This window comes from Pseudophryne corroboree, chromosome 6, assembly GCF_028390025.1.
Source record: "Pseudophryne corroboree isolate aPseCor3 chromosome 6, aPseCor3.hap2, whole genome shotgun sequence".
NCBI classification, from domain to species: Eukaryota; Metazoa; Chordata; class Amphibia; order Anura; family Myobatrachidae; genus Pseudophryne; species Pseudophryne corroboree.
Window position 1 is genome coordinate 817,244,331 of NC_086449.1, and position 12,279 is coordinate 817,256,609.

At 47.1% G+C, this 12,279-nt stretch overlaps 1 protein-coding gene across 2 annotated transcripts in view; it reads right to left on the bottom strand.

Moving 5' to 3' along the window:
• The window catches only part of PKP2 (plakophilin 2), a 98,875-nt gene extending 89,027 nt beyond the window's left edge, over window positions 1-9,848 (bottom strand). The window contains exons 1-2 of one of the 2 annotated variants that reach the window (XM_063929129.1): window positions 9,674-9,848; window positions 8,613-8,852 (exon numbers count right to left, since the gene is read on the bottom strand). In XM_063929129.1, the coding sequence (XP_063785199.1) occupies window positions 8,613-8,826 (214 nt within the window). In that variant the 5' untranslated portion in view covers window positions 8,827-8,852; window positions 9,674-9,848. Of the gene's footprint in view, window positions 1-8,612 lie in introns of both variants that reach the window. The other variant, XM_063929128.1, reaches the window with a different exon arrangement.
• Window positions 9,849-12,279: the final 2,431 nt, after the last annotated feature.

Below are 12,279 nucleotides of genomic sequence, written 5' to 3' on the forward strand. Positions count from 1 at the left end.
ACTTTGCGCATGCGCACTGCGTACCATGCACATGCGCATTTTCGCAGTAATCGCTCCGTTGCGAAAATCGTCAACGAGCGAACAACTCGGAATGACCCCCAATGTGTGAGAGAGAGGGACATATACTCTAGTTACTGCTTATCAGTAACTCACATCCACAGGCAGTAGCTGAGGGCTGGAAAACTAAAGGCTGGAGCAGACAGTGAGACGCAGCCTGCTCCTGCCATAGCCCTGACCCTGTCAGCAGCAGCCTGACTCTATATGGCTGTGTAACAGCCAGATATTGGGAACCAGAGCCCCCTGATAACACTGCTACCCCTGGTGCAGATGTGTGGGATTGTGATGTGCACCCTCATCTACTTACATCACCATCTGTAATGCGACCAGCACCTGGAGAGGAAGTAGGGAGGGAGGGAGGAAGAAAGCCGGACTCTGCACTGACAGCAGGAAACAATGCTCAGTGCTGGAGCCGCTGGCCAATCAAATCTGCCTCACTGACAGGGGAGGGCTCTGTAGCGGGAAGCAGGCACGCCCTGTCACTGAGGCAGATCTGCTGGTGCCTCTACTCCATGTTTTTTCAATGGGCTTTTCCTGCCCTCGATTTGGCTCCGCCCCCTGCCCGGCCCCCTCTCAGACACTTTATCATTGCTAGTGGGAGGCAGCGCTCTCAGCTGCCTCCCACCCACATTTGGCTGCAGCAAATATGAGTAGCAAAATGCAAAGAAGATAATTATGACACAGAACATATGTTATAAATATCTTCTTTGTATTACTTCAATCATTATGACAGGGGAGGCACTACTTCCCCTGACTGCACGTCCCTGCCTCTCTCTGCCCCGGTTGCTACAGCACCTCTCTCTACATTGATGCTGCAGCACCTCTCTCTGCCCCGGTTGCTAAAGCACCTCTCTCTACATTGGTGCTGCAGCACTCTACTGTGGTGTAACATGTATAAGCGTCTCTACTGTGGTGTAACATGTATAAGCGTCTCTACTGTGGTGTAACATGTATAAGCGTCTCTACTGTGGTGTAACGTGTATAAGGGGCTCTACTGTGGTGAAACATGTATAAGCTGCTCTACTGTGTGGTGTAACGTGTATAAGGAGTACTACTGTGCAGCATAATGTTAATTGGTACTATTCTGTGACCATGCTCCTTCCCCATGAAGCCATGGCCCTATATATTTGTTGCGTGCCTTCTACTCACACTGTCCCTGTTTTTAACATGGGGGGATGCCCAGAAGAAACTTTCGCCCTGAGCGCCAAAAGGTCTAGAGTAGGGGGCGCCGAAAAATAACCTTGCTCCGGCCACCATGGCACCTAGCTACACCTCTGGCTACATGTACTCGGTCGTTTCCTCAGAAAAGTCAGAGATTAGAGCTCTGGGAATTAGGCAACTTCTCAAGCGGCGAAAAGACAAGCTTTTGTCGCTAAGTAACGCCACCACATGGGCATGTGCAGACATCTGCCGCGTATTTGACGCTAACCTACAGTGCATGTCGCCTCTCTGGTTTAAGAAGAACATCCCTGCAAACCAGAAGTGTGCCTATAGGCGCTGAAGGTGGAAAATGTTAAGAGGAGCAAAATGCGTTGGTGGCAGTATCACGCAGAAGGGGAAAATGTCACGGTGACGCGTTTCGCAACATCTTGTATCATCACGACGCTGCTCCATCCAATGCATCTTTGTTAAATGAGACATTATGAAAGTAGTGACTGGAGTTATAGCAGATGTATATCTTGCATTTAGTGCGCCAGGGTGTTGTATGTTCATTTTTAATTCCTAACCAAGAGCTCGGATACCTATTATGCCCCTATAGATATTTATCATGATGGCTCTAAGTAATGGTACCCCTGGCAGAATCTTATCTGAGGCTTATCCACTCCACTCAGCAGATAGTCAATAACAAGTTGGAATATTGCAGTGAATTTGCTAGTTGTGTGGGTGCTGAGAAACGTTCTAATGAAGAGAGCAGAGTTTCTGTAGGTTACTGCTCGTCTTGTGATCACTGGTTCAATATTGACACAAGGCTCAGACTCCTATATAATAGTCATATACTATGTGGATCTCTTAGATCATCCACCGACACTGAACGATGGTCTCTCGGCTGTGGCGTGAACCCGGGTGTAGATCAGACTTCGATTAGTCAGGTTGCTCTATCAGTATCCAGCCGGCTGGGCAGGCGGAGGAGGTGCACTTTTCTGGGTGTGCCTGCTCCTGAGAGTTTACGTTCAAATTTAAAAATGAATCAACGGTTTCATTCCTGAAAGTGATGGTATTAATAGACAGAGACAAGGCGAGGAATGTGCCATTCGGGGAATTATACTACATTACCTTTGGCTATCGGCAGTACAGGTTTGAGAGAACTTGTTTTGCCAGATTAGTTACCGTAGCGTAAAACGAACTCAAGCTCAGAATAAAAACAAAAATAGAACAAACAGTCAGTTAGAGACAAAGCCTGTGGGACATGTATGGAAACGGGCGCAGGGAAAAAAAGGTTCTGCTCTCCATAACAACCAGTCAACAAGACCCCGACAGTTCCCGACACTCACTCAAAAATCCAGATTTTGACATATGTATAACCCTTGTAAGATTTGGGGTTCAAGTCTTCAATAATAAGATGTTTAATCAATTAAATAGTAGCAGTCCCATGCCCAAACCAGGATCATTGGATGGCCAAATTATTTTACATGCTGTCATTTACTCATTATGAAAGATCAATATAGCAGCATAGGCAGTAAAATCTATGTGATTTCAGGGAAAAATGTCAAATATATTTAAAAAAAAACCCAAAACAATTATGTTTCAATTGAATTGTGATGCTGCGCGTTTCACTTGAATTGTGATGCTGCGCGTTTCACCAAAACATCACCTTCTTCAGGCTGCAGCCTTTCAATTGAAGTGAGACATTATAATTTGTTATTTTAATTTTACCAAGGAAAAGCAACACCAGTGAACACGTTTTTTTATTAAACATTCTTTCTTAAGAAGTGGTAAAATGTTGCCTACAGTACCATAAACATGGACTTTATAACATCTCTCTAAATTTATAGTTATATCGTACAGTAGTCATATTTACTGTTTTCCTTATTATCTACCAGTGGCTGCCAGTGCAGGTACTATGGATTCAATACTGAGAGCAATGGATAAAGTTAAGCTCATACAATACAATAAATACAATACAATAAAATAAATGAGAAAACTTTTTTTTCATTGAAATAATTTATCTGTTTGTAAAACTTAATTTAAATACTGCTACCGCAAGACACAGGGGTGTGGTTCGTTTTATCGACAGTATCTAGGTCGACAATGTTTAGGTCGACCACTATAGGTCGACAGTCACTAGGTCGACATGGATGGAAGGTGACAGGGTTTCTAGGTCGACATGTGCTAGGTCGACAGGTCTAAAGGTCGACATGAGGATTTTTTTTTTTTTTGGTGTCGTTTTCTCCGTAAAGTGACCGGGATCCCAAATTAGTGCACCGCGTCCCCTCGCATGGCTCGCTTCGCCCGCCATGCTTCGGGCATGGTGCCTTCGCTCCGCTACCGCTTCGCTCGGCACACTTTACCGTTCCAATCGTAGTCCACGTGGATCGTTAAGTATGAAAAAATAAAAAAAATGTGAAAAACTCATGTCGACCTTTAGACCTGTCGACCTAGCACATGTCGACCTAGAAACCCTGTTGACCTTCCATCCATGTCAACCTAGTGACTGTCGACCTATAGTGGTCGACCTAAACATTGTCGACCTAGACACTGTCGATCTTCAGACCGGATCCCAGACACAGACAGCTAATGCCTGCCCACATCTGAACATTGAGGAGGGGGGGTTACCGGGCAACCAGAAACCCCCCTGTGTTTGCCTATAAAGCACCTAGTATTTTATCTAAGCCACAAACCCAGGCCACGCAGCTGGACTTCATGGCCACGTATGGAGTGCGACTGCTGAGGCAACAAAACTCCCCGGCTTTCCCCAGCAGCCAGCAACCGAATGAATAAGACATTATGTTAATGAATGCCATTATCTGCAGTTTCTTGTCTGCCTTTGATCTTACACACTGGTGGGAAGAAAAAACTAGATCCTATAATAACCACACAACAGTGGTACCTGAGCCAACACAATCACATCCTACTGACTGCGCACATAATGTCTCCATGTATAGGATCCCACGTCTCCAGCAACGCAACCTCAGCATCACTGGGACCTATGTTACCACAGAATACAGAAGCTGATTTATCAATCGTCGATTGGGCAGCTTCTCGCATTAGCCTATACATGAACGGAATATCGGTGCTCCCACCAGAGAGAACCTGGGACAGGGTGGGGTTGCCGCTTTAGAATGGCCATGGGTGAAAAGAAAAGAAAAAATCTTTGAATACTTTTTTTTTTTCCTTTTCTTTTTTTCCTTTTTGTAATAATTTTTGTTTTCAAACTTAGTTTTTGACAAGTGGAACTGAAAACCCGAAACTGTGCTCTCGTTTGCACTGGGCTTGCGCAAATCTTCAATACTTGTCCAGGGCCAGTATCGCCAGGAAAGCAGAGGATTGTTCTCCTCCCCCAGCGCAATTTCTTTCTGCAAATGGTGGCGATAAGGGATTATTCATTTTTAAGCAGCAGCCTTATTGCCAAAGTTAAATATATACATTTTTGAATCTAGAGGAGTCTCCAAAATACCCTGGCTTTGCCGAGGATAGACTCTCAGGTCCAGAAGTATAGTGAGGGCTGGCAGAAGCCCGTGGGGCACCTTCACACCCGGATGTGTGGAGACAGCTAAGATTGATAATATTCGTAGCAAGTAGCAACCAATCAGATGTTTTCTTTAATTTTCCAAACTGGACTGGAAATGATACCCAGATTCTGATTGCTTTGCTGTGGTTGCCATGGGTTACGGTAATACACCTACTGTCACAGATATCCACCCTTGTGTTTTCTGTCCTAGTGGAGATTTTCTATCCAGTTTAAACAAGCTTTTAGCTTGAAATAAATAATAACTGAGGGGTGATATGATATAAAGGAGTCTGAGAATACAGCCGGGGGCCAGAACCGGTTGTCTGACAGGCAGCTATAAGGCTTGGCGCATATAACGCTGCATACTGCGCAGCGGCTTTTATCATAGCTTTCTCATGCTGGAAGAATGTGCTGATAATGTGATCCGTGATCCTGTGCATTCATTCAGCATTCTATCTGCAAATATGAATCATTCTCAGGAGCCTGTACTGACCTGAGATTAATAAGCAGTTACAGTAGGAGCTGGTTGGGTGATACTTTATCTCTCTCCACGCTTAGTACATAGGCCATTTACTCCTGGGAAGGTAAACTCACCTCCAAAACTACAGGTAAAAAGTAACTGGCCCAGATTCATCAAGTCTTGGAGAGTGATCAATTGCACGGTGATAAAGTACCAACCAATCAGCTACTAACTGTCATTTTTCAAACACAGCCTGTAACATGGCAGTTGGAAGCTGATTGGTCGGTACTTTATCACTCTCCAAGGCTTGATAAATCTGGGCCTAAATTCCACATCTACTGTATGTGCATGAGAATACAGGTATGGGGCCTATTATCTGGGAAATTGTAATGCAGAGCGTTCTGTACACCAGAATATAAATATAAGTTATTGTTACCTTTTATTATTATAATTCTGTCAGTCACCCCGAGCTCTCTCCTGCAGCCACTGTGAAGAGCGCTGCTAAAGCGTTTAAACATGTGTGGTATACCAGGTGCAGCATATAGAAAAACAGGGGGCAGTTTTGAATTGAGTTCAATATTATTATTATTACCAGTTATTATTTATATAATAGCGCACACATATTCCGCAGCGCTTTACAGAGAATATTTGCCCCAGTGGAGCTTACAATCTATGTTCCCTATCACATGTACACGCACACAATCACACTAGGGTTAATTTTGTTGGGAGCCAATTAACCTACCAGTATATTTTTGGATTGTGGGAGGAAACCAAAGTACCCAGAGAAAATCCACGCAAGTACGGGGAGAATATACAAACTCCACACAGTTAGAGCCATGGTGGGAATGGAACCCATTACCTCAGTGCTGTGGGGCAGTAATGCTAACCATTACACCGTCCGTACTGCCAATATACTTTAGTTACGGCACTGCGACTTATTCAAAAGAAAAATCTGTATACTGGATTCCATACATCATGCAGTATTATCTATACAGGACTTTTCATTTTCTTTCATTGTGGCACCTGACCGTACCCCTCATAGAGGCACTGTATGTCCCGTCTTCCAGGACTGACTGTGTCTCTCCTTAGAGGGGGGGATTGCGGAGTACACAGTGTGAAGGACTGGAGGGTTACTAGAAGGTCAGGGGAGGAATGTTGGATCCAGACCTGGAATTTGGAGCCATTATTTGATTTTGGGATTAGGTCATGGAGGCCTTTTAAGGTATAACCATGGTAGCTCCAATTACAATGTTGGACAATACATAAAATATCCTATGGACAGCACAGAGGGGGGAGACTTATCAAGCCTTCTAAAGAGTGGGAAAATGGAGAAGTTGCCCATAGCAACCAATCAGATTCTACCTATAATATATCTAGTAGTCTATAACAGGATACAGTATCTCCACTTGTCCTACGAAGAAGGTTTGATACATCCCCACCTGAAGAAGGCGGTCACCCATAGCAGTTACTGTCATTACCTACATCACACGGTCAGCACAGCTCAATTAGGACACTTAGGAGGTACAGCATGTGGTTGCTCCTGCACAATGCCATATTTGTAATTTAACTGGACCCTGAATTAATAGTCTCTACATTTTAACAGCCAGAAATGTATTCTTGGGTGGGGGGGGGGGGGGGGGGGGCTTACTAATGATGGGACTAAGGTTGTGCATTTGAGCAAAGTTCTACATTTTTCATGATCACAATATTCACAATGGTCAAATATCAAATAACATAAAAAGAGACGGTAAAAGATGTGATATAAAATATATATTACACACGCTTTTATCATCACATTTACAGTCGCCTGAGATGGGCACAGAGAGGGGCCCATTCTGCCACTTGGAACAGGAGCTGAGGGACACGATCAGCATCGGTGGCATCATTGGAGGACATAAGCCCATCCTGGCACCCGGAACCATGGACCTTCCACCACCACATAATAAAATATTGGTGTCCATACGTGGCTTTGAATATGGGGGAGAATTATCACACCTTCTAAATTCTAGCTATCACTTATCTAGTACATTCTATGACCTGAAGAGGCCCCGGAGTGCACGGGAGGTGTAAAAAGCTGCCATGACTGCGTACCATAGGTTCTTTCTGAATGCAGAGGAGTAGCTACTCCCTCTCTTAAGGCCATTACCCCCCTGCTCCCCCCCGCCCCCACACTTGGGTCTAGGGATGACCATTGTGGGTTAACCATCGATGCTATGATTGATAGTTAACCTCCATGGTGTGAAACTATATGCAATGGAACCAATGGTCACCCCTGCTTTACCACTCAATGGACTGCAGGCCAATCGGAGCACAGGGCCGATGCTTCATGGGTGCTTCAGGGGGCGGAGCTAGGCTCTGTGTCCTGGCAACCATCTGGTTCTCCCCCATCAATGGTAAAAGTATTCTACATTGGGCATATACCATCAATGATTATACCCGATGTAGTATAATTAAAAATCATCGATGGCCATCCCTACTTAGGCCCACGAGAAGTCTTGTCAGCCCTGGCTGTGTGGATGCAGCTTTCAGCAACAACCTAAACTCTGAAGTGAATATTTGCTGGATCTGAGTGTTGTTTGCTGACATTAATTACCATAAAGCACGACCCAAACCTCAGGGGTTTTGGAGAACTGTATGTGTGTACCTTTACTCTCTTTCTGGGAAACATCTGAATAATTAACAGGGGCACAAGAGCTGTGAAATAGGACAATTCACCTGATAATCTTCCGCAAACACAGATCTCAACCGCCTTCAATTAGCAAACAGTTGTGTAACGTTCCCAAAGTTCCAGAGCTTCGGGAATCCGACGTCTCACAGCCTGGCAGATATGCGGGGGCCCGTGTCAGGTTGTATGTATATATATATATATATATACTGCACAGACGTACCTCAATATAAACACTATACAGACCTCTTTGTAAAATGTATCCTACACAGACTGTACCACCATATATACACTGCACAAACTGTACCACAATATATGCACTGCACAGACTATACCGCCATATATACACTGCACAGACTGTACCACCATATATACACTGCACAGACTGTACCACCATATATACACTGCACAGACTGTACCACCATATATACACTGCACAGACTGTACCACCATATATGCACTGCACAGACTATACCGCCATATATACACTGCACAGACTGTACCACCATATATACACTGCACAGACTGTACCACCATATATACACTGCACAGACTGCAACAAAGCGATTGTACAACAGCTAGAATATACACTTCCTAGGTGAGGATATAAGTACTGTACACTGTGTATACATATGCCCTGGGGCATGGGAGCCAGCTCCGAGGGTGCTGTGGGTATTTGTGCTGCCACTAGCCAGGTCTATGCCTGCCATCTTTCTGTCACATGTAGGAGCACCCCCAATCAGGTGGCACCGCTCACTTACCGTTTGTCAGGCTCTTCTTGTTGGTCTTCCTGGCCATAGTGAGCTGGACCTGGTGTTGGAGCCGCCTGGCCTTCTCTAGGTCCTGACGGCTGATCTTCAGCTTCTCCTCAGTTGGCAAAGCCAGAGTGGAGTTATCCAGGTCCATGAAGTGCTCTTGTCCCAGGACTGTCTTTATGTAGCCCAGCTCTGTACCAGGAGAGGCGAGGACTGCCATGCCAGATGCCCGGTCTGCAAGTCAGTCTGCAAATGTGTCCACAGCAGGCAGCGGTTACTCCAGTGACCAGTGCACACTCCGTCCCAGTACACACCGGTCCCAGTACACACTCCGTCCCAGTACACACCGGTCCCAGTACACACTCCGTCCCAGTACACACTCCGTCCCAGTACACACTCCGTCCCAGTACACACTCTGCTCAGTCCCAGTATGGCACTCTGCTCAGTCCCAGTATGGCACTCTGCTCAGTCCCAGTATGGCACTCTGCTCAGTCCCAGTATGGCACTCTGCTCAGTCCCAGTATGGCACTCTGCTCAGTCCCAGTATGGCACTCTGCTCAGTCCCAGTACACACACTGCTCAGTCCCAGTACACACACTGCTCAGTCCCAGTACACACTCCGTCCCAGTACACACTCTGCTCAGTCCCAGTACACACTCCGTCCCAGTATGGCACTCTGCTCAGTCCCAGTACGCACTCTGCTCAGTCCCAGTACACACTCCGTCCCAGTATGGCACTCTGCTCAGTCCCAGTACACAGTCCGTCCCAGTATACACTCTGCTCAGTCCCAGTACACACTCCGTCCCAGTATACACTCTGCTCAGTCCCAGTACACACTCCGTCCCAGTACACACTCTGCTCAGTTCCAGTACACACTCTGCTCAGTTCCAGTACGCAGCTTCTATCACAGTTCCAGTACACACTCCGTCCCAGTACACACTCTGACCAGTCCCAGTACACACTCCGTCCCAGTACACACTCTGCCCGGTCCCAGTACACACTCTGACCGGTCCCAGTACACACTCTGACCGGTCCCAGTACGCACTCTGACCGGTCCCAGTACGCACTCTGCTCAGTCCCAGTACACACTCGGTCCCAGTGCGCAGCTTCTATCACAGTCCCAGTGTGCAGCTTCTATCACAGTCCCAGTGTGCAGCTTCCAGTCCCAGTGCCCCAGTAACACAGCCTGCAGTCCCAGTACGCACCTCCTCACACAGCCACCTCCCTCCCACCTGAAGTTCCCAGCCTGGGATTCCTCAGATAGCTTAGGGGAGGTTTAGTGTCCCTGAGGTTCTGGGTTGGGCTCTGAGGAGAGGGGGGTGGGGGGAGATTTACACAACAGAGGTGAGCCCTCAGGAGCAGAACAGTAGGGAGGGGTAGGGAGCGGCTCCAGCCCCAGCACTGACCTGTGTGATACTGTTCTGTGGCCTGTACAACAGCCTGCAATGCGCCTTGTGAGACGTTCAGCAATATACACAGAGACAATGATACACAACATGCAACACTGCACAGGGATATGTGACAACAATTAGCAACAATGGTACAACTGTACATAACATGTAACACACTGAAGAGTACACACAGCACACTACTAGTACACGGTATAGCAATGAGAACAGGTGTGCATGCAGTAGTGTGAGACGTGCAGCTATGTGTACATGTATGTACTGTATATGTGGGGGTCTGGAACAATATACAACATATGTCGCAGATAATGTAGAAGTGTGTGCAATAATATACAATATACAGCTGTATGGAGCATGCAGTGATACACATACAGAGGTGAAAATATGTCTACTATGCCAGAACTACATGCAATGTCAGAGAACACGGTAACGCATAACATGCAATGTCAGAGAACACGGTAACTCATAACATGCAATGTCAGAGAACACAGTAACACATAACACGCAATGCCAGAGAGCATGGTAATGCATAACATGCGAGGCCAGAAAACATGGTAACACATAACATGCAAGGCCAGAAAACATGGTAATGCATAACATGCAATGTCAGAGAACATGGTAATGCATAACATGCAATGTCAGAGAGCACGGTAATGCATAACATGCGAGGCCAGAAAACATGGTAACACATAACATGCAAGGCCAGAAAACATGGTAATGCATAACATGCAATGTCAGAGAACATGGTAATGCATAACATGCAATGTCAGAGAACACGGTAATGCATAACATGCAATGCCAGAAAACATGGTAACACATAACATGCAATGCCAGAAAACATGGTAACACATAACATGCAATGTCAGAGAACATGCTAACGCATAACATGCATTCAGCAGATATTAGTCCACGCCTCCTGTGATTAGGCCATGCCCCCTGAAAAGTACCTGGGCCCAGACAGGCTCTCTACTGCCCTGGCTGGGGGCATGCCATGTTCCTGTGAGTGGGTGCTTCAGATGTGCTAGACACGCCCCCACAGAGGAGTGGCCATGCCCTCAGCATGCTGTGGTCACACCCCCTCCAGTGGGGGCAGGGGGGCCCAGGAAGTTGCTGTACCGGCGCCCCAGGATTTCTCTTGGCAGCCCTGAGTGTGCTATAATGTAATGCTGGGGGTGCCCTGGCCAGTGATCACCATGAATTATTATCATTATCACCATTATATTATTACTATTTATATAAATACAATAGTAGTAGAATCTCCCAGCTCCTCACATCACAGGTTCCCTCTGAATACTGTCACCAGCAAATGCTGGGCGTTTGATACTGACATATCAGTGATCTGTCAGACCTGCCGCAACACGCAACGTACGTATCCGCCCACCACCGCAAGCGGAATAGACCATGAGGGAAATAGTCTGATGAAGTCCCGGAATCTGAGGATGTTCTCACAGATGTCTCATACGTCTCTATCATGTTTTATGCACTGTCTGTATTTAGGATGAAAACCCATCTTTCTTCTCCTCAGCTGTTTCCTTCCGTCGGGATAATTTCATACTTTATTATCCTAAGGAGTATATTCAATTAGGGTCGGATCCATTCCGACATGCATTTATCGGAATGGATCCGACAACCCCTATTCAATCTCATCTCAATTCGACTTTAAAAAAAGTCGAATTGAGATGAGACCTGTGAGTGGAGGAGAGGGGGGAGACCAGCGGGGACAGCCGCCGGCAGACGGAGGAGAGCAGCGCTGCAGGAGGATGTCACACGGCCGCCCGACCTCGCGGCAGTTTCCACTCGGCTCCAGCAAGCGTGACCTCACTTGCTGGAGCCGGGTGGACGCTGCCATGAACGGCGCGGCTGTGAGACAGCCTGCTGCAGCGCTGTGCTTAGGGAGGCCAATCCCGGGCCATTTTTTCAATCCCGGGTATCGGGATTGAAAAATGGTCAATCCCGGGATACCCGGGATTGGCTTTAGACTGTGTCCGGCCGTAGCCCAGCCCCTCCCCACCCGCCCTGTAGACATTAAAAAACCGTACAAACCTGCACAGCGAGGTAGCGGGTGAGGAGGAGGCGGCGGGTGAGTGCAGGGGAGCCGGCGGGTTAGTGCAGTGGAGCCGGGAGGAGGCAGTGGGTGAGTGCAGGGGGAGCCGGGACAAGGCGGCGGGTGAAGTCAGCCGTACTTTCCGGCTCTGCGGCTGCTGACAGAGCAGCGTGACCTCACAGTCACAGGTCACGCTGCGCAGGGGGAGAAGGGAGGGGGGAGC